Raw genomic sequence first — 22,824 nt, forward strand, 5'->3', positions numbered from 1 at the left:
GGGTGGGAAGCATTCGTACTATTATGTAGGTAGTAATCCTGCCACCGTTTTTGAATATAAGCCTGAAAACCCAGATCGGAATACAACCAGTGTCAGTCGCTATCACATCTGTTAACAAGGTTCGAGACATCAAAATGTAGTCCATGCGAGAATGGGTAAAGCTCTCAATAGATGGGTATAGTCCTGAGCTAAAGGGTGCAGAGTATGCCATACATCCAATAAATCTAGGGTATTAGCTAAAGTTAGGAGCTCTTTGGGTGAGACAAGATATTGAGAGTGTCGGGGTAGATGAGACTTGTCTAAAGCAGGGTCCCAGACAATGTTCTTTCTAAGGACTGGGTTGGCGTGAGGAAAACGTTTTCTTCACGAGCAAAGGATTGAGTTGACATGAGTGAAAATTTTCCGTTACATTATCTTCTGAGCACTGCTTACTGACGGTCTCTCTCTCTCTCTCTCTCTCTCTCTCTCTCTCTCTCTCTCTCTCGGAGGGAGATTGGAAATGAGCCATTCTCTGTATCCTTTCCCTACTTGTTCATTTGTATTTTATAGCTACTATACTGGATGTTTAGCACAGTTTAAAAGGGAACACTGGTCCTCCCTGTATGAGAAACACTCAAGAAAAAAAAAAGAGATGGACAGTAGGGGTACTTTTTAACACAGCAGGGAAGAACCCCTTTTATTGTCTACAAGCGTCCTCCCCCAGTACCTCTTTTACTGATGGTATTATACACACTGTATTCACTCCAGGGAATTATGTACCAAAAAAAAAAACAAATAGTGCTTGGCAAAATGATACAACATATTGAACAGACTAGTATTTATAGTATTCTGGAAATATATGCAGGTACTTTAACACTTGGCTGTCAGTCAGTCCTAGCTCCCCAGTCCAGCATCTTCCAGTTGGCAATGTGAACAATAATGTGCAGCAGTACTGTAACAGAAATTCTGAGGTTACTGGCAACCATAAAATAGGCTTCAGCTCTGCTAGTCTTTAGTTTGCTGTTGAGTTACCAAACATTAGGTATCTGTATAAGCTGTACCTAATGGTTAGAACAGCAGGCTGAGAACGTACCTAATGGTTAGAACAGCAGGCTGAGAACCAGGGAAGCCGGAGTTCAAATCCCACTGATGCTCCTTGAAGTCTTGGACAAGTCACTTAACCGTTCATTGCCTCAAATGCTAAACTTAAACTGAAAGTCCTTCAGGGATCGGAAAATGACCATGTGTTTTCAGTGGAAGCGAAAAATTTGTGCTTTGTCCTGTTTGTCTCCCTCTCCCCCTCCCACACATGTTGTCCTCGCTTGGCTTTTCTTAAAATCTCTGGTCTAGGAGTATTTGGGGTGGGACAGATCCCCAGTTATTCCTGCCCATTCTGATTGTGCTTTCAAAATGGCTGCTGTAACTAGAGCATGATTCCTGTCCTGACTACACCACCAGAGTGCCAGGGACTTTAAGGTAGTCCTGAATGGGGTGGGGTGGGGGGAACATGAGGCACTACTCTATTTTCTATTCATTTGTTTGTTTGTATTGTGATTGCAAGTAATGTAGTTATGAACTTGCACAATAGTTTATACGGTAAATAGAGTTTTCCAAATAAATGTTTTTGATATAACATTTTACCAGGAATGCGCTCCAAATAAATGTTTTTTTTTGCATTTTTTAGCAGGATAAGTCTTTAAATTTGCGATGATAAGCTCCTTAGGTATTAGCCTTTCTGTAGAGTTATGACGTCAGTTGTTGCTCTGAGAGTGGTGCAAAGTCAGCCACTGTAAAACCATCTTGTCCTTTAGTTTGTTTTCATTAGCTGCAGTCCATGTGTGTGGAGGCTGTTTTGCTTGGAAGTAAAATATGGTCTTTCATTATTTAAATTATATTATCAGGGCTGGTTTTAGCAATTGTGGGGCCCTGTGCAGACCAGTTCGACAAGATTTGTTTTAAGCATTTTTTTATTTCAAATAAAGACAAATCATGCAAAACGTGTACAGAAAAACGAATTCAATTATGCGCAATGCTATCAGAGGAAACCGTTGGGTTTAAAAAGCAAGACCATGTGCATGTAAGGACTGGATAAATGAATTAAGACAAATCCCCTTTAATATGTAATACTTGGTAGCAATAATGAAACAGTGATTGAATATTCACATAGCAAGCAGCCTGATTTATTTTCCACTGAACATAATTAACTTTGTATGAACTTGGCTGCTAATAGTGTGGGCTGAACTGGACAATGTTGGCACATTTAGACTGACACTGGACAGTTCTACATGAAGGAAACCCTTCCCTCATTAATCAATACCTTCTCTGTGAAATAGTAATAATAAAAAAAAGGCACATGCATTTTTATAATATACCACTGCATTCCACAAAGCAAAAGGAGTAAATTCCCACAAGCCATCTTTTTTTCTTTTGATGTAGGCACAGGAAAAATTTTTTTAATGCTCCAAGGTTTCAGTCTAATTAATGTTTAATGTGGGATAAAATGCCATAAATAAGTAAATAGAAACTCTGAATGTTGAGCACCTAATTCTCATAACATGATGTCTGTTTAGTGGCCCTTTACCAGGAGAAAAAAAATCTCTTCATGAATATAATAGTACTAGGGTATCCCTTTAACCAGCCCCTCCAAATGACACAGATATTACCTTGATTTTGTTTTTACTGTATCCTCCCCTCCCCATCCCTTTAACCAGCCCCTCCAAATGACACACATACCCTGATTTTAATTTTGTTTTTTTTGTACAGTGTCCTCCCCACCCACCCACCTGCCCATCTATTCCAGACCTCCTCCCTGCTCCACCGAGCCGCAGGGTTCTCTCCTGGGACATACCTGAAGCCACCCTGGTGGTCCAGTGGAGTCTTCAGGACTGGAAAGATCTCCAGTCTTACCTGCCCACTGCTGGCACTGACTCTCTTGCTGCCACATCTCCTTTAAAATGGCTGCCGATACTTCCAACGGCGGCCTCGAAAGACATTTCTTTTGTGCCTACATGAAGCATGATGTCATTTTTGTGTCCACATAGTACGCACACCCAAAATTGTGACCCAACATTTTACACTCGCATGCTATTTTAAATAGTTTGCACATTTAATTCCACCCCATATGTATATGATTTTAATCCGTAACATGTTTTCATGGCTTTATGTATACTTTTTACTTACATTTATAGAGTTTTTAATTCTTGCTAGATTTTTTTTTAATAATCTTTGAAATCCCTTATGGCACCCTTATACATATAAATGTTAATTTATATTCCAGTGGTGCACTTTTATCTCTATTATGTTATAATTACTTTCTTTCTTAGGAGTCTTTATGGATATTATATTAAATATATCATATGTTGGGTGTGTGTGTAATATATATAACATTTTATTGTATATTGTTTTAGTCCTGTATGATTATCACACGTCATAGATGGTAATGTATGACTTATGCAAGTTTTTCTATACAGTCTTCATTCCTCTGTATTTGTTTTTATCATTTTTATCAATATTTATGTGTATGTTCTTTCTGTATTGTTTAGGAACTCCTGAGGCAGGCCCTCGCAGCTGAAACACAATTTATGTGAAGTCCATCGCATATTTTTGAATAAAACTTCTAATGTGAACTCTTTGAGTCCATTGGACGTTTTTTTTTACATCTTTTGTGTCGCCTTCGCTGTGTTTGCCTTCTTGCCTTATAAGAATATGCCAGTTTAAATACAAGACAACAGTGACAATTCCAACTTATTGCGATGCAGCTGTCTGCCATGTCTGTTAACATGGAGACTGAGTAAATTAGCTAAATAATTTGGTCTCATCCCATTCATGATTTTGTACATGACATAGCACTTTAAATTCAATGTGCCCTAATTGGCAACCAGTGAATGGTCATCAACAGTAGAGTAATTTTTTCAAATTTTGATCTGAACATAATTATTCTAGCAGCAGTGTTTTGGATTAATTGTAAATGAGATAACGAATTCTATGATAACCCTACTTAAAGAAAGTTAAAATAATCCAGACACGCACAAATCAGAGCCTAAGTCAACATCTGCAAATCATCCAAAGTAAAGTAGGACCAAATCTGACAGAAAAAAACGCAACTTTACAAATAATATTGATGTAGGATAGCAAATTTGAGACTCGCCACATAAAGTTGAGTCAAGCAGAATTCCTAAACTCAGTACTGTGAAGCTGCTTACCTGTAACAGGGATTCTCAGACAGCATCATGCAGCCACTCAGTCCCACCTGCTTTCTTTTCTTTAGTTGAAGCACGTATCGGCTAAGCTACTGACTGAGCTGCAGAGGGTGTTAACCTGCACAGGAAACCTGTGCATGCCCAGAGGAATCTTTTAGATAGATCTGCTCTCCAGAGCTCAGATATATCTATAGCTCTGTCTATGTAACATCACCATTTGTGTGGCTGTATAATCCTCCTGTATCTGGAGAACCCCATTACATGTAAGCAACTCAGCAGGCTGGAAATTCAGCATGCTGCGCCATCCCCTGAATCCTGATCTGAACCTGATCGATCAGTGCCATTGCTAGTTGGAAAGGAGGGGTAGATGGCCTGAGGAAACCCTCCTGTCTTCTATTTTTTAAGCAGTTTAATCCCTAGAAACTGAGACTTACAAGACATTAAGGAAGGATAAATCTGTGCAGGTGCTTGAATGATTAGCCTGTGTATACTTATTTCTCATTATGGCTGTATTCTGAAACATGTTGGGGTTTAGCAGTGGGAAGTAGTGAGTTCAGGGGAGAGTTCTGTGTTGTGGAGCAGAAACGTTTTGTTGTTAGTTTGGTTTTTTTAAGGCTTAAGAGAAGTTCTGTTAAAAGACAATTATTTGGATCTAGATTTCTCTTCAGTGAATGAAAGCAATGAAATAATGCCTTAACATTTCCCCCCCCCCCCCCCCCTTATTTTTCTTTTACCATGGCATGCTCATGGGTATTGCCCTGAATTCAAGTATGGTAACAACCTGTAACCTATGCTTCATGTCTTTCAATTAATTGTGGCACTTAGGCCTTGCTTTCCCGCACGTTTCAGATGTTATAAATAGTTTCACTGCATTGTATTTGATATTAGTTTATCAATCCAGGATGTGATGGAATAACTTTTTTTTTCCCCTTTCTGTTTTCAAGTCGAAGCAGCTGGAGGAAAAGCTTTACCATGTATTGTCGATGTGAGGGATGAGGAACAAATTAGCAATGCTGTGGAGCAAGCAGTGAAGACATTTGGAGGTATAATAAAATAGTCCATGTGCACCTTCTGTAATTTTTATTTTTTGTTTATAAGTTCAAATTATTTTAAGAAGATGGTTTTGAATGGGTACTGTTGGTTTTAGGTTTTTAAACAAAAACTTGTCAATTCAAGACTAATTTTATTTTCAGTGTATTCCACATTTAAAGGGAATGTACCACCTTGCCATACAATGTTGGTTCTAATAAACTCACTAGGTTTTTTGCTACCTCCAGCTGCCTAACTGGGTGGCTGGGTTCACATCAGGCTCTTCAATTTAGATTAAATAATACATTTTTTGCTTATTTACAACACAAACTTTTATTGACGTCCTGCTCAGTCTGTGTTGAGGCACCAGTTGTCACGTTTTCCAAGCTGGAACTAGGTTTGTGAGCCCTTGGACCACTGCCGAGGAGCGGCAGGGGCAGGCAAAACCGCCCCACACCGGAGACTAGGCAGAACAGGACTCGACCCCGGACCAGAGTTGCAGCAGAGGCAAACAAGTAGGACTAAAGCAGAGCAGGTACCCTTAAACTTCACCTGCACTTGGCCACTTTTCACCCGGAGTTGAGCTCCTGGCTGCAGGTGTCCGGCAGGACTTACTGGGCAAGGCAGGACTGGATACAGCTAGGCAGCACAGGGACTGAGGGTCAGAGGGAAAAGGACTAAACATAGGCAGCAAGGCAGGAAACTGGGCCAGGACTCACAGAATAGACAACACAACACAAGGCAGGGAAAGGACAAGCTAGGGGACGGAAACTGGAAGCTGTAAGCAGCCACAAAAGCAGGAAACAAACCCTGACAAACAAGAGAGAAGACTGAAAGCTGCAAGCAGCCACTAAACAAGAAACACAGAGAACCCAAAACAAGGCACAGAAAACAACTAAGAATCAAGACTATGACAATACAAACTAAGCACACAAAGACTAAACAGACTCTGGCAAGGAAACAAAACAAGGAATCAAATCAGGCTGAAGTGCAACAAGCACCAACATACCAGGGCCTTAGACGATGCAAAGGCAGAGAGATTCAAAATGGCTAATAAGCTCAGCAGCAACTGAGACTCACTGCAGCAATCACCAGGCAACTACGGGAGCTGGGCAGGTTCAATCCAAGCAAGCAAGTCTGGCAGCCAGGAAGATCCGGACCGGACTGGGCTGAAATCTGGAACGGGAGATAGTTCATAGCAGCCACCGTTTCTGGCCACCAGCGGGCGAGGTGAGCACAGACGTAACAGTATCTCCCTCTCAAGGCCCCCACGACCATTCAGGTCTCCACGGGTAACAATGGTGAAATGTATGGAGGAGCCTCAAAACAGGAGCAGGGGTAGCTTGGCTGGAGCTTGAACAAGGCTCAAGATGAACCCGGACTGGCATCAGGACTGGACTTCGCCTCTTGGCCGGAACGGGAACTCGGCTTGGACTCAGCATCTGGGCTGGAACTGGAACTCAGCTTGGCCTCAGCATCTTGGCTGGTACTGGAGCTTAGAGCGGACTCAGCATCTTGGCTGGAGCTGGAACTCAGCTTGGCCTCCGCATCTCGGCTGGAGCTGGAACTCGGCTCGGACTCCGCATCTTGACTGGAAGTGAAAAAAGGCTGCAGGGCAGCTATGCACTCGGGACCCTCAAGACGCCTCCTCTCCGCGTCAGCTTCAGGAGTATTCCACAGGGCTGGATCAAAAAGAAGTCTGCTGTGGTATTCGAGGAGTGTGATAGAAGAGTCAATAACAGAAACTGGGTTAACAACAGAAGCAGACCCCCAGCCACGCCTTCTCTCAGCATCGGCTTCAGAAGTATTCCACAAGGCTGGATCAAAGAGATGTCTTCTGCGGTATTCGAGGAGTGTGATAGAAGAATCAATAGCAGAAACAGAAGCAGACCCCCCAGCCACGCGTTCTCTCCGCTGCAGCTTCACAAGAATTCTCCAGGGCAAAAATTGAGTTGGAACTGGGATCCGAACTGGAACTAGGAGCTGTACCCGGGCTGGGAGCGGGACTGCCAACAGGAAACAAGGTCAGAGACGGGAACCCCAGAGTGCCAGCAAAAGAAAAATTCATAGGCCGGAGACCCAGTAGGTAGGGTGGATTGTGCCAAGCTCATGGCCTTTGCATTCTATCACGTTTTCCAAGCTGGAACTAGGTTTGTGAGCCCTTGGACCACTGCCGAGGAGCGGCAGGGGCAGGCAAAACCACCCCACACCGGCAACTAGGCAGGACAGGACTGGACCCCGGACCGGAGTTGCAGCAGAGGCAAACAAGTAGGACTAAAGCAGAGCAGGTACCCTTAAACTTCACCTGCACTTGGCCACTTTTCACCCGGAGTTGAGCTCCTGGCTGCAGGTGTCCGGCAGGACTTACTGGGCAAGGCAGGACTGGATACAGCTAGGCAGCACAGGGACTGAGGGTCAGAGGGAAAAGGACTAAACATAGGCAGCAAGGCAGGAAACTGGGCCAGGACTCACAGAATAGACAACACAACACAAGGCAGGGAAAGGACAAGCTAGGGGATGGAAACTGGAAACTGTAAGCAGCCACAAAAGCAGGAAACAAACCCTGACAAACAAGAGAAAGGACTGAAAGCTGCAAGCAGCCACTAAACAAGAAACACAGAGAACCCAAAACAAGGCACAGAAAACAACTAAGAATCAAGACTAGGACAGTACATGCTAAGCACACAAAAACTAAACAGACTCTGGCAAGGAACCAAAACAAGGAATCAAATCAGGCTGAAGTGCAACAAGAACCAACATACCAGGGCCTTAGACGATGCAAAGGCAGAGAGATTCAAAATGGCTAATAAGCCCAGCAGCAACTGAGACTCAGCTGCAGCAATCACCAGGCAACTACGGGAGCTGGGCAGGTTCAATCCAAGCAAGCAAGTCTGGAAGATCCGGACCGGACTGGGCTGAAATCTGGAACGGGAGATAGTCCATAGCAGCCACCGGTTCTGGCCACCAGAGGGCGAGGTGAGCACAGACGTAACACCAGTCCTCAATTTTACTTTGAACTTCTTTCATTTATTTTGACTGGAGAAAAGAAACTTTAATCTTCCCTTCATATTACAAATAACTCTCCTCATGCCTTGTGATCGGTGCTGGATTTATATTTACATCTAACCCTCCTCCTGAACAACAAAGAAGCCTACAGCAACCTGCATCAGTTGGACCATCCAAGGATATCAGAACCAGAAACTATAACGTTCATACCTTTTTGATGCTGCTTTTAACTCCTAACCCTTACTCATTTGTTCAGTACCCATGTTTTATCATTCCCACCTTAGTAATTCCCTTATCCCTTATTTGTCCTGTTTGTCTTTCCTGATTAGATTGTAAGCTCTATCGAGCAAGGACTGTCTTTTCATGTTCAGTGTGTGTCTTGTAGCACTATAGAAGTGATAAGTAGTAGTAGTATTTCTAAAATTCTGAATCTGTTAGATTCCTTAAAACTAAAGTCAACCATCAACCCCCTCTGCATTAAGTTTTCAAAGAAATTCACATAGAAGTTCTAAGTACAGCCATTTGTTTCTCTCTTGCTTTGATCTTTGACTCTCTTTGCTTGTGAAATAAGCTGGATTTACAACTGAAAAACCTCCAGAGATCGCCATCAAGTGGAACAAAGGACACCAGGATCAGAAACTGCTAACTGAAACCACTACTACAACTTGTGAGTTAATGTTCATATCTATAACTTATACCATTTCTTAAGCTCTGTTATTTTGCTGAAGCTTCCTCAGCATTAAAATTTTCAAATAATTTTACAGGAGTGAAACACATCCATCTGATGCATGTCCTTAACGAACAGAAGTGCCTGTTAAATATTAGATACTGGACTTTAATAAAAACCAAATTACCAAGCATTTCCCCTGGCAACATTCCAAGAGGACCTTACAAGACTGGGAGACTGGGCATCTAAATGGCAGATGAGGTTTAATGTGAGCAAGTGCAAAGTGATGCATGTGGGAAAGAGGAACCCGATAGCTACATCATGCAGGGTTCCACGTTAGGAGTCACAGACCAAGAAACGGATCTAGGTGTCATTGTTGATGATACGTTGAAACCTTCTGCTCAGTGTGCTGCTGCGGCTAAGAAAGCAAATAGAATGTTAGGTATTATTAGGAAACGAATGGAAAACAAAACTGAGGACGTTATAATGCCTTTGTATCGCTCCATGGTGTGACCGCACCTCGAATATTTTGTTCATTTCTGGTCGCCGCATCTCAAAAAAGATATATTGGCATTAGAAAAGGTGCAGAGAAGGGTGACGAAAATGATAGAAGGGATGGGACGACTTCCCTATGAGGAAAGACTAAAGCAGCTAGGGTTCTTCAGCTTGGAGAAAAGGCGGCTGAGAGGAGATATAATAGAGGTATGTAAAATAATGAGTGGAGTTGAACGAAGTGAAGCGTCTGTTTACGCTTTCCAAAAATACTAGGACTAGGGGGCATTCGATGAAGCTACAATGTAGTAAATTTAAAACAAATCAGAGAAAATGTTTTTTTACTCAACGTGTAATTAAACCCTGGAATTCGTAGCCAGAGAATGTGGTAAAGGCGGTTAGCTTTGCAGAGTTTAAAAAAGGTTTGGATGGCTTCCTAAAGGAAAAGTCCATAGACCATTATTAAATGGACTTGGGGAAAATCCACTATTTCTGGGATAAGCAGTATAAAATGTTTTGTACTTTTTTGGGATCTTGCCAGGTATTTGTGACCTGGATTAGCCACTGTTGGAAACAGGATGCTGGGCTTGATGGACCCTTGGTCTGACCCAGTATGGTCATACTTATGTACTTATGTAGGTATAGTGAAGGTCAACGACACCTCTTTGTCTTACAAATTTCTGAAATGCTCAGATCTCCTCCTCCTCCTCCTCCTCCTCCCCTCTCCATTGCCTGCAGTAATTCCAAGCCTGCATCTTGAATATATAGAGGCATATTTTCAAAGCACTTTGGGAGGCTAAGTTCCATAGGTTTCTATGGAACTTTGGGAGGCTAAGTGCTTTGAAAATGAGCCTGATAGTAACATAGTAGATAATGACAGATAAAGACCTGAACAGTCCATCCAGTCTTCCCAACAAGATAAACTCATTATATGCAATACTTTTATATGCATACTGTCATTGATTTGTCCTTGCCATTTTCAGGGCACAGACTGTAGAATTCTGCAAAGCACTAGCTTTGCTTCACAATTACCAATGTTGCCACCCAATCTCCACTAATCTTCTGTGGATGTACTCCTTCTGAACAGGATTCCTTTGTGTTTATTCCACGCATTTTTAAATTCTGTTACCGTTTTCATCTCCACCACGGGAAGGCTTTCAAGTATCTACCACCCTCTCCATGAAATAATAGTACCTGACGTTTTTCCTGCATGAATAAGGGAACTATCTGGTTTCGTAACCATGAGAGCCACACTGTGGCCTGGCGTTCGCCAAAAACTCTCCCTTCAAAGCTGCACGACTGACTATGGAAGAACGGCAGCCTGTTAAAGGTACCCAAGGAATGCTTAAGGTCAATTCTGTCCAAATCCTCATCTTGCTCAGCTCTGTACTTATAACCATTCTTCAAACAACAAACAAAGGAAATCAACAACTCTATAACATGAGCTGCACTGTGGCCTCTCACCCGATATAAACTCCCTACTGCTGCACGACTAGCTTTGGAGGAATGGCAGCTTAAATGAGGAACCCTACCTAATTACAAGTCATAGTGTCATTTTGAAGTTTGCCACACCGGCACATTCACACATCCCCACCTTATGAGTTCCTGACACCATGACCTTTCCTCACCATCGGTAGCTTCTACCTTCAAGGAGAGCTCAGTTCTGAAATCTTTAACAGCACACATTTAAAACCGATAAAGAGCACTAAACCCAACTGACTTAAACTAGCTCAAAAAGGTATCAGCATGAAGTGGCTCACATGGATTTCCTTAGCCCTCTTGAGCACATCGGGCGGCAACCTACCAGATAATTTATTGCCTAATCCTATCCCTGTAATCTATAATCAGTCTAGAAAACCCTGTACTAAGAAACACCCTAATTGTAATGTCAGATACCTGCTAGACAATTCCAATATATACCATCAGAATACTACTATGGTTACAGACCAGAACAAAATGGCTAACATTCGAGGGCCTAAAAAAACCTTGTTACCTTTGTAGTTAACCAAACAACTCTCCCCTTTGGAGCACAAGTCTGAACTCACTCCTGGCCCAACCATCTGTATCAACGCTGGATCTGTGGGGGACTAGGCTGTCTTACTCAGGGAGCTGCTAGAATCTTCAGATCTGGGCTTTCTGTTTATCTCAGAAACATGGCTCACAGAAGTTGGTATTCTTCATTCTCCAAGACAGGGTAAAAAGGAGGCAGACTTGCTTTTATCTTTAAGAGTTGTTTTCCACGTGTCTTTAGTTAGTTCTGGGGTTTTCCCTGAACTGGAATACATGCTTTGCAAATTCTGGGATGATTCAAATGAGGCAAATCAAATCTCCCTACTCTTCGGTTACCATCCTCGGGGAGCTTGGTCCAAGGCAGAACCACTACTTGTAGAGATTACTTCCTCTGCCATGTCACAATTCTCAAGGATTATCTTCCTGGGAGACTTGAACCTACACTTGGAAAATGATGCAGACACCGATGTCCACAACTTCAAATAATTTCTGAAGGACTACGAACTTAACTACATTCTCCAAGTGTGCAACTCATGAAAAAGGACATATGTTGGACTTCATGATGTCCTATCCTAATAGCTTGATTAATTCATTCAAATGGAAGCCAGTACCATGGTCTGACCATTTCCAACTGGATTTCACCATTGATATCTGTATGTCAAACTTATCCAGACACAAGTCCTCCAAACTCATCTCCACCACAGGTAAAATCAATGAGGCCACTTTCTGGTCGGAGCTAACAGATTCCCTCACTACCGCATCTCCTACACATGGTTCGATCAAATCCCGCTGGGACACCAAGGTGAAAGCCATACTAGACCAAATTGCTCCATTTACCACTAAAAAGGTCAAGACATCAAGAAATTTGCCGTGGTTTACAGAGGAACTGTCCATTCTGAAAAAGGAATGTTGACACCTTGAAAAGCAATGGAGAAAGGACAAAGATACTACTAATAAATCCAAATGGAAGTCAGCCTTCCAGTGCTACAAAAAGAAGGTTACTGACTCAAAATGCCAATACTGTAACTGCCTAATAGGTCCTTAGTTAAAACACTAGCTTCCACTAATAAGGATGAACATTCATAGAAAACATGTCCCACCCCCCAAGACCTCGCTGATCATTTCGCCAATAAGATCCTCCAATATAGGTCCGAACTATCTAAGGCTACTTCAACAGAGGAAAATAGCCCAACCCGTAGTTCAACCTTAATCGACGGAGATCCTACAGCCCAAGGACTCAAGAACTGACCAAAACAGGGAATCTTTTCAACCACTAACAGCTGAGCATGTAAGATCAGTACAGTTGAAATGCTTCCAAGCCAACTGCTCCCTGAATCAGTGCCCAAAACGCCTACTCAAATTCATCCCTGTGGCAGCAGTAAACTGGTTACTCAATGATCTGAATGAGCTGTTAAAAACTGGCTCTCTTCCTCCTGATATGGGCAAAATTGTTCTCACTCCACTACTGAAGGGATCTAGGCTAGATGTAACATCGCCTGCAAACTACCGTCCAGTGGCAACCATACACCTTTTTACTAAAACATTAGAAGCCTACATTAGTGAACAACTCTCTTTATTTGGAAAAATTTTCTATTTTACACTGGTCACAATTCGGCTTCAGATCATTGCATAGTACGGAAACATTATTACTAGTTCTAACTATATATGTCAAACAACACCTATGCAAAGACGACCAAGTAATTCTTCTCCAATTCGATATATTGACGTTGTTTGATGTGGTTGACCGCACATTGCTACTTAAAACGCCTGGATCAGATAGGAATAACAGGCACTGTGCTCAAATGGTTCAGTGAATTCTTTTCAAATTGAAGCTATTCTGTCAAGCAAAACAACCAACTTTTCAGATACTGGTCTACTATGCGGGGTCCCGCAAGGATCTCCCCTCTTACCAATCCTGTTCAACCTCTTTAGTCATCCCTTGCCTGAATACACAGGGACTTAATGAACTACTATTATCCTACGCAGATGACATCCTGCTTTTCTTACCAGTAACAGCATCAAACAAAGATCCAACTCAGTCTGTAGCGAATGGTATGACTGCTATTAGCAACTGGGCCCTGACCAATAAACTGAATATGCAAAAAACCAAAGTCCTGTGGTTCCAAAATCAGGGAGTTGAGGACCCAGTGGTCAAAGCTTTACAGTCAAATCTGAAACCAGGGTATTACGGGTCTTGCTTGATTCTTCGCTTACCTTCTGTTCCCATATTAATCAGCTATGGAAGAAAACACTATTCAAAATAAGGCAGCTACATCTAGTCAGACCATTCTTCGACCAAAAAGCCTTCGCACTGCTAGTCCAAATGTTAGTTCTACCTCACTTGGATTACTGTAACGTTCTATTTTTTGGTATTAAGTGTCAATATCAGAAAAAAACTGCGAATCATACAGAATACAGCTGCAAGACTAATATACTAGTGTTTCAACTCATCTAAACAAACTGCACTGGCTTCACTTAGCAGAAAGACTTGGGTTCAAAGCTGCTTGTTTAGTTTTTCAAATATTACAGAGCTCTGAACTTTTGACTAAGACCGCTTCGCTATATCTGGTCCAGTCTAACAGGCTGAAACAGCAACTAATGCTAGCATCACCATTTCAAAAGACAATCCAAAATCAGAAGATTTTCAGCTCTCTATTCCTCATTCTTGGAGTCAAATATGGAACTTTCTACCTATTCCTATCAGTGCAGGAAGCAGCTACCTCAACTTCAGGAACAGGCTAAAAACCTTTCTCTTCCCAAAGACTGCTTCATTATAATCCATCATGACTTCTACTTCCTTGTATGATCCATTATCCTTTCCTTTAATGTTTTGATCCATTATCCTTTCCTTTAATGTTTTTAGTCTCATGCATTACACCAGTGGTCTCTAATGTTTCTCATACCTCACACTAGCACTATATGCTTTTGTCTCGCCTGGAAAGGGGATATTAGAGGTATACAAGAATTGAATTGAATACACAATGCAGGATGGTAAGTTTTTTTCTAGAAGGCTATGGAGATGAGAAATGCTGCAGATATGTGTGATCTTCATTTATTTATATTTGTTCCTGGTTTACATAGCCTCTTTTTTTTTTTTCTACTGATTCCTTTTTGGTGCACATTTAGTCCTCCTAAGATCTTTCCAAGTTCTCTTAAATTTGTCACAAATGTGTTTGTGACTCATGTGCTACACACTTTGACATTTGAAAATGCCTGGAATGCTGGCACAAGTCAGAATTGAGGAAATATGAACGTTGGAGACAGTATTCATGATTAACTTCTGTTCACTCTGTGTCTCTTGTGTATAAGAGACTAGAGCAGACAGTATCTCCGACTATGAGCAGAATATAGCTCTCCATATAGCTAATTCCATTATTGCTCTTTGCAGGCTGCTAGATGTTATAAAGCAAGGGTGTGGAACAGGTCCCAGGAACTAGTTTTTAATTTTCCATTAAACTACAGTAAAGATTCTTGAGAAATCTGTATATATTTTTTCATTTTTAAGAAATAATTTGTAAGGCTTGGTTACTTTGAAAGCCAGGCCCATTAGAAGTCCTCCAGGATGTATATTCTTGTTTCTTGTATACATTTGTATGTTGAATGGCAATAAAAGAGAATTGAGAGAAAAAAAAAGTCCTCCAGGAACCAGAATTGTATATCTTTTCTGACTCAGATGCCATAAATTCAGAACAGTAATATAAATTATGGTAACTGTACAAAATCACAAAATCAGCATAGATACCCTGCAATCCACATCTGGTACTAGTGGATTGATGTCCACCATCTTTCTCTAAACAGATGTGAAAAAAAAAGTGTCTAGTAACTGAACGTAGTCACACAGAATAAGTCATTGATCTATAAACCTTTTTTTCATAAGTATTTATTTAACCTTGGTATTACAGATGAGCATTCCCACATATGTATTCATATGTAAAAAAAACTATTCTTTATAGCCCTCATTCAGATGTGTGGAATGACTACGTGGTCAGATTAGTAAGAATGGTCACGGTATATTTGCATAATCTGGTGAGCAGAGAACGTAAGAATAGGTTAATGTAAAAGCATGTCAATCTGGTGTGAAAGGTGATATAAGCATTTTGATGGTCCAGATTGTGGTTTATTTTTCTCTTAAAAAAGAGTTCTTAAGGAAGAATTATGTATTAATTGATCTTTTAAGGATTATCTTAACCCAAGAGCAACAAACAGAATTGGGGGGGGAGGGCAGTGGGTGGCAATGGGACAATAGGAATAATAGCTTCCAGAAGTACATAGTTTTCAATGCATTCTTATTGATGGGTCTCCTGACCCTGTTGTAAGAGCAGTTAGACACATTTGTGGGCCGATGCTCAGAACGCTGCTCTATCTAGACCAGCATCCAGTCAATACCATGGAAGCAGTGCAGCAAAATAGCTCCCCAATGCTCAACTGTAAAAAAAAAATGATGTGTGCACTATTTGACTAAAAGCAAGGGGGAGGAACATGCATGGTGCACACACACAAAAGAGTTTTGTGAATAAGCACATACACCAGGCAAATTTGGAAGCAAAGCACACATGGGCACAGTTCTTTTGCCCCTTTAAATATAAGCTTTTCAGATTTGTTTTCACCTGAAAAGCTTATATTTGTGCAGAAAACAGGTACCAATATGTGCTTTCACTTTTAGGTTTGCTCTGACTTGCATACATTAGTCTTTCACTACCACTGCTTAGAGGCTGTCAAGGGCTTCCTTCTGCTTTCAAATTAATTAAAAACTGGCAGCTTTTAAAGAAAAATTTGTGGGAAATCTTTTCAAATACCCCAACGCAAACCCCTTGCTTGAGTATATGCAGAGCCTGATTGCCATGCAGGGGGAGAGAAGCGGTTCTGAGGCATCACAGAGTAAGGAAAAAAATTTTTCTGAGGATAGGCAGGCTTCTATATTCTCACAAGTGGTTGACGCCGATCTGCTTCGCCTTGTCCAGCATTTGCCATAGCTAAAAGAGCGCTATGTGGAGCGCAAGTGCCTTCCCGCCCATTGCGTGACCACAGTCTCCTCAGTTTTAGGAGAAGGTGTTTTTCTTGCCCTCTCATTCGCTCTGTCTTAGCTATTTTTTTTATGCCTTCTGGCTATTTTTTCATCTTTATAATTGAGTTCCTCTTGAAGGAACCATTTTTACCTCTCCTTTATTTTACTTAGAGTTGTTTTTCCCTGTTTTAAGTTTTATTGTTTTTCCGTCATCATCAGGCCACTTTTAGGCCCTGACTTGGACCGGGACTTTCCCTTTTCTTTTTTTTTAACTTGCCTTGCCCCTTTTTCAGGCACCATTGCATTGTTTAATTTAGCTGATGAAGTTTTTCCGTCAATGTCCAAGAAGATTCCCAATGACTTCAAGCACTGTACCCGGTGCAATTGGGCAGTCTCGGGGAAGGACACTCATTCTTGGTGTCTGCATTGTCTTGGGCCCGACCATAGCCCTGCTAACTGTGTTCTCTGTCTTCGTATGAAGAAGAGGACCCAGCTTTCCTGAGAGGCTCAACGAGAGAGGATTTTTGGAGCCAAGTGTGGTTCCTCTATGTCGGAGGCGTCAGCATCAATGTCGAGCATTGCACTAGCAGCAGGAGCATTGGTAAGCATGGCTGCTACTAGACCCGTAGACACTGGGAGCAGTGACGCATCAAGTGAGTCTCCAACTCCCTCGAGGCCTACTGCTGTACAGGGCCTCCAGGATCGTCCATCGTTGGACCCGACCCCGAGGCGATGTGAGGATTCAAAGTCATCCTCGGCACCGAGGAGCCTTGGTGACACGCTTTGGGCGAAGACCAAGATGCATTGTCATCTGTCACCTTCAATACATAGTGCCGGGAGCTCCGGGGCGTCAAAGGATTTGGCACCTGAGAAGCGTCGGCACTGGGAGGACCATTCCCCTTCCATACAGGAGGTACCGTAGCGCCTGTCTCCTAGCAGCCGAGAACCAGCTCCAGCGTCAACCCCAGCGGTTCTGCAACCTACACCTCAGCTGGCACCCCAGCTTTTTCCAGTGTCGGCCCTTGAGAAGCTCATCCAGACCTTGCTCCGAGTTGCTGGATGGCCTTATGCAATGATGTGCATCGGCATCAGGGGTGCTTGTGCCTATCCTGCCTCCCGTTGTGGCCCCGCCTGGCCCTCATCCTGCAGTAAAACAAACAGAAATGTGGGCACAAAACCAGGAGTCCCAGAGACTGGATCACAGTAAAGCTAAAACCAAATTTTATTAATTAGTATATTTGACTCGACACAACCGTTGTGTTTCGGCCAAAAGGCCTGCATCAGGAGTCAAATATACTAATTAATAAAATTTGGTTTTAGCTTTACTGTGATCCAGTCTCTGAGACTCCTGGTTTTGTGCCCACTTTTCTGTTTGTTTTACAAAGTATCCGTGGGTCTTCTTTGAGTTCTCCACGCTTTGTGGATTCTCTATTGACCTCATCCTGCAGTTGCAGCATCAGTGTCGACTGCCACCCAAGCCAGCACTCCCTTGATGTCAGTGGTGGAAGCTTCACTGGAGCTGAGACGAGAGCTGACTTCTCAACACCAAGATGCTTGAGGTCCTGGGCTATACATCTCCTCCTAAGGAGGCTGTGACTGCCCCTCTCCACGAGGTACTTGGGGAAATCCTTGTCAAGAATTGGGAGTCCCCTCTGTCGGTGCCTGTCATGCCCAAGATCGACATCCAGTACCGGCTCCATAGTGCGCCTGGTTTTGATAAGCCTCAGTTGCCTCACAATTCCATGGTGGTAGCATCCGCTCTCAAAAGAGCCAGGAGTTCTAGAGACTATGCTTTGGCGCCCCCAGGCATAGAAGCTAGAACCCTGGATTCTTTTGGGAGGAAGATGTACCAGGCTTCAATGCTCTTCTCCCATATACAATCTTACCAGCTCTTCATGAGCGTGTACTTGCAAAACTCGGTGTTCCAGTTGTCGGACTTTGTTGATGCACTCTCTCCTGAGCAGGTTGAGTATTTTCGCCGGATGGTCAAGGAGCAGAAGGTGTGTTGATCTTGGCCAGGGGTACTTACTACACTTTGAAGTGGCATCCAGGATCTCTGCTCAAAGTATGGCAAGTCACAGACTCTCATATCTGCATGTTTCTGACTTGGAACATTCTGTTGAGCAGGTTGGGGGATGCCCCGTGCTGGGGGATAACCTTTTTGGAGAGAAGGTTGAAGAGGTTGCTGACCAAATAAAAAAAAACACTGATACCATCTCTTCTCTCTTCCCGCCAGGCACCTTCTGCATCAGCCTCCTCAGCTAGGAGGACTTTTGGCAAGCCAAGGAAGAGTTCCTATTACTATCCTAGGCGTAGGTACAACTCTTCGGTGTGCCAGCCTACTCAGGCTTAACCCCAGCATGCTTGTTCACATCAACAGCATGCGCCTAAGACCCCTGCTGCTCCCCAGGCAAAGCAAGGAACAAGCTTTTGACTGGCTCCAGCAGAGCATATCTGCGGTAAAAGTGTCCATCCCGGACACTTGCCGGTCAGGGGAGGTTAACATTTTTTTCACCAAAAGTGGCCTCTTATAACCTCCGTCTGGTGGGTTCTTCAAATAGTCCATCTTGTGTACGCCCTCAATTGGCATCTCAAACTTCCAAATTGTCCACAGAAAGTCCATTACATAGTAACATAGTAACAGAGTAGATGACGGCAGAAAAAGACCTGCACGGTCCATCCAGTCTGCCCAACAAGATAAACTCATATGTGCTACTTTTTGTGTATACCCTACTTTGATTTGTACCTGTGCTCTTCAGGGCACAGACCGTATAAGTCTGCCCAGCAGTATCCCCGCCTCCCAACCACCAGCCCCGCCTCCCACCACCGGCTCTGCAACCCAATCTCGGCTAAGCTCCTGAGGATCCATTCCTTCTGAACAGGATTCCTTTATGTTTATCCCACGCATGTTTCATTCAGCTGTCAGCACAGGCAGGTACTTGCAGAGGAATTGTCCACCCTTCTGAAGGCCCATGTGGTTGAACCCATTCCACCGGTGGAAAAGGGGCAGGGATTCTACTCCAGGTACTTCCTTTTTAGAAGAAGACGGGGGGAATGCACCCCATCCTAGACCTCTTTGTCTTTATTGATATTGATGCTAGTGCATAGATGCAGTCTTGCTTTCCTGGGTTTTCTAGCCAAAGTTTTTTTTTTGTTTTGTTTTGTAACCATTTTGGAGTTACAATTTCTTTACTTTTTCTTAGTTTCCAAGGTCCCCTGACTGGGACGAGGTTAAGGCATAGGCAAATTAGGTATGTACCTAGGGCTCAAATGTTTAGGGGGGGGGGGGCATATTATATCTGCAGTTTTGACTCTCTGGGATGGGAAAGGCAGATGTGGCCTGAAGTTCTGCCATTGGATTGCCATTCGAAATGATGATGGTGATAGTTTCCTGTGATTCTGAGTAGGTTCCACTTAGATGAGGCAGTTCCAGGGGTAGGGTAAGGTTTTGTAGCCTTTGCCATTGAACTGTAGGAGACCAAGGGCCCTTGGAGTCTTTTAGAGTAAAGGAAAGAGAGCATGAAATACATTTAGTTGTTAGGTAACTCAAAGATAAAGCACAAAAACTAAGTATTTTTTTCAATAGATTGTCCATACTCTTAATGTCTCATGCCAGTGAGACACTACAAGGAAATATTTCTTCACAGAAAAGGATAATGAATAAATGGAGCAGCCTCCTAGAGAAAGATGGTGGAGCAAATGCTATTGGAGTTCCAAGAAAACATGATAAATGTGGAGAATCTTTAATTTCAAGCAAGTAATGATAAAACCAGAGGTCAGGTAACTGCACTAGATGAGACATGGCTGGCTGTAATTTCTATATAGATTGTCTATTAGATTGTAAGCTTTGTCTATTAGATTGTAAGCTCTTTGAGCAGGGACTGTCTTTCTTCTATGTTTGTGCAGCGCTGCGTATGCCTTGTAGCGCTATAGAAATGCTAAATAGTAGTAGTAGTATATAGGAACTGCCATTTATGTAGTGATACTAGGCCTATGGAACACTTTTCAGAAAAACAAAGCATGTTCCTGCTCCCTGTGGGTAAAAAAATAAATATGTATCAACTCAGCTTGGATTTGGAAAGATGAGTCCAGATCCAAACCAAGCACCAGACTGATTTCAGCTGTTACGAGAAGAAACATGCATAGAAAAAAAAAAGGAATATAGATAACCAATGGTGCTAATTTGTCACAGTCCTGGTGAAAATTTTTGAAAACTGAATTTTTATTTATTTTAAAATCAGGAATAGATGTTCTGGTGAACAATGCCAGTGCCATCAATTTGACTGGTACGTTGGAAACTCCTATGAAGAAAGTGGATCTTATGATGGGTGTGAACACCAGGGGAACCTACCTTACGTAAGTATTTTGAAAATAAATAATTAGGTTAAACTTTGCAAGAACACAGTAGTAATGCATCAGCAACAGATCAGACTAGAGAGTTGCACAAGGACGGAAATCTAACCCATCCCCACCTGTCCCCACCTCAAGTAATCTCCTCTATCTCAGTCCCCGGCCCGCCCTGCTCTGCCCTTGTCATGCTGCAATCATCTTGACCTCCCCCCACCCCCCCACCCCCACATGAAAGCCAGATTCCTTAAGCAGTAAAAATACTAGTAAAAGTAACATAAATCATTTTCTTCCGTACTTTGCTAAATACAAAATTAAGTAAGATACACATATCATGTGCAACATGTCCCCCTCTCCTCTCCATCCCCTTGTATCCCATTTGCTCTATTTCCCCTTTTCCCTTCCCCACTCCTCCATGTATTTCCCCCTTACCAATCTTTTTTCCCTCTTCCCTGCACCCACACTTCTGCCACCCTTTTTACCAAGGAGGTTAGGTAAAACAGGAGACGGGGTGAGCTGTGTATGTCCGGTAGCACTATAGAAATGATAAGTAGTAGTAGCCTATCTAGCCTGTTTTGTGGGCTGAAGCCAATAGACAGAGATTGCTGCCACACTGGTTCACCCAAAATGCTATTGAAAACAATAGCAAAAAATTATTAGAAATAAAGGACTTTTTTTTAACATATCACACATTATCCCAGGCAAACTGGGTTCCATGTAGCTTATGTTTGAAAATACAGTGAAACAGAATAATAGAATTCAGTTATATCATGGGAGCAAGTAGATGGATATGTCTGAAACATTTAACAAAGTTGAGATTAGGATATATATCCAACTGGGCATTTAAAAAAAGGCAAGTACATTTTTATAATATACCACTGCAATCCACAAAACAAAAGAAGCAAGTTCCCATATGCCATTTTTTTCTTTTGATGTAGGCACAGAAAAAAAAATTTTTTTAAATGCTCCCAGGTTTCAACCTAATTCATGTTTAATGTGGGATATAAATGTCATAAATAAGTAAATAGCTAGAAACTCTGAATGTTGAGTACCTGATTCTCATAACATGATGTTTGTTTTAGTTGCTCTTTACCAGGAGAAGAAAAAATCTCTGTATGAATAGAACAGTACTAGGGTGTCCCTATAACCAGCCCCCTCCAAATGACACACTGATTACGATTTATAACAAATTACTACTCTACCAATGAAAAGATATTCCATTATTATACTTCCTCTGCGTACATCCATATGCACAAGCCAGTATGTTTGAAAATATAAACGAAATTAAATAAAAATGCCACCAACAATAAAGAACAACAACGTGGGTGCAGCATCTCAGGTTTGCTTGCTTGTTTTGAGTGTACAGCAATGATGGCTGCACAAGGAAAGGGAAATCGATACTAACCTTGCTTTTTTTACAGTTCCCTCCCTCCCACATATGACTCTAGACCTCCCCTCCAGCTCTGGGTGCCCTCCCAGCAGATACCTCAAGCCACCCTGGTGGTCTAGTGGCTTCTTCGGGGCAGGAAAGATACCTAGTCTTTCCTGCCTGCTGCCGCTGACCCTCTTTCTGCAGCACCGCTTCTTTAAAATGGCTGCCAAGAGTGGTCTTCCAAGGCTTCCATGGAAGTCTCGTGAGGCCGCCGCTGGAAGTCTCTGCAGCCATTTTAAAAAAGCGGCAACAGACAGAGGATCAGCTGCAGCGGGCAGGAAAGAGTGAGGTTGTTTCCTGTCCCGAAGAATCCACTAGACCACCAGGCTGGCTTGAGGTATGTACTGGGAGAGCACCCTGCGGGTTGGGATAGGGGAGGCAAAGCTCAGATTGCCATGCATTTCCGCGGGAACCCCGCAGACCTGGAAGGAATCCCTCTATCCTCTGTCCCTTGCAGCTCTCTAGTCCACACTTGTGTCTTGTGTCGGTAAACCTGCAGATGAAGACAGAGAAGAATCTCTTGCTGTTCTTCTCTGTCTCAGTGGATGATGATGGTTTCTCATGCAGTGCCTTGGCTGCTTAGCCCCATCAGCTCCCCAACTATCTTATTATAGTTTTTGGTTGAGCTAGTGTTTCTTTTCTACATATAATGGCAGAG

General features: G+C 42.6%; 1 protein-coding gene and 1 long non-coding RNA gene across 2 annotated transcripts in view; one reads left to right on the plus strand and one right to left on the minus strand.

Moving 5' to 3' along the window:
• Positions 1 to 22,824, plus strand: part of HSDL2 (hydroxysteroid dehydrogenase like 2) — a 130,326-nt gene that overhangs the window by 14,291 nt on the left and 93,211 nt on the right. The window contains exons 3-4 of the mRNA XM_030193772.1: positions 5,123 to 5,221; positions 20,629 to 20,743. Of these exons, the coding sequence (XP_030049632.1) occupies positions 5,123 to 5,221; positions 20,629 to 20,743 (214 nt within the window). The remainder of the gene's footprint in view (positions 1 to 5,122; positions 5,222 to 20,628; positions 20,744 to 22,824) is intronic.
• LOC115463352 lies at positions 3,782 to 22,016 on the minus strand. Its single transcript, XR_003941027.1, has 3 exons — positions 21,937 to 22,016; positions 21,012 to 21,023; positions 3,782 to 3,792 (listed from the first exon to the last, which is right to left on the minus strand). It is a non-coding gene; the product is annotated as an uncharacterized LOC115463352 (long non-coding RNA).

This window comes from Microcaecilia unicolor, chromosome 2 (genome assembly GCF_901765095.1).
Source record: "Microcaecilia unicolor chromosome 2, aMicUni1.1, whole genome shotgun sequence".
NCBI lineage: Eukaryota > Metazoa > Chordata > Amphibia > Gymnophiona > Siphonopidae > Microcaecilia > Microcaecilia unicolor.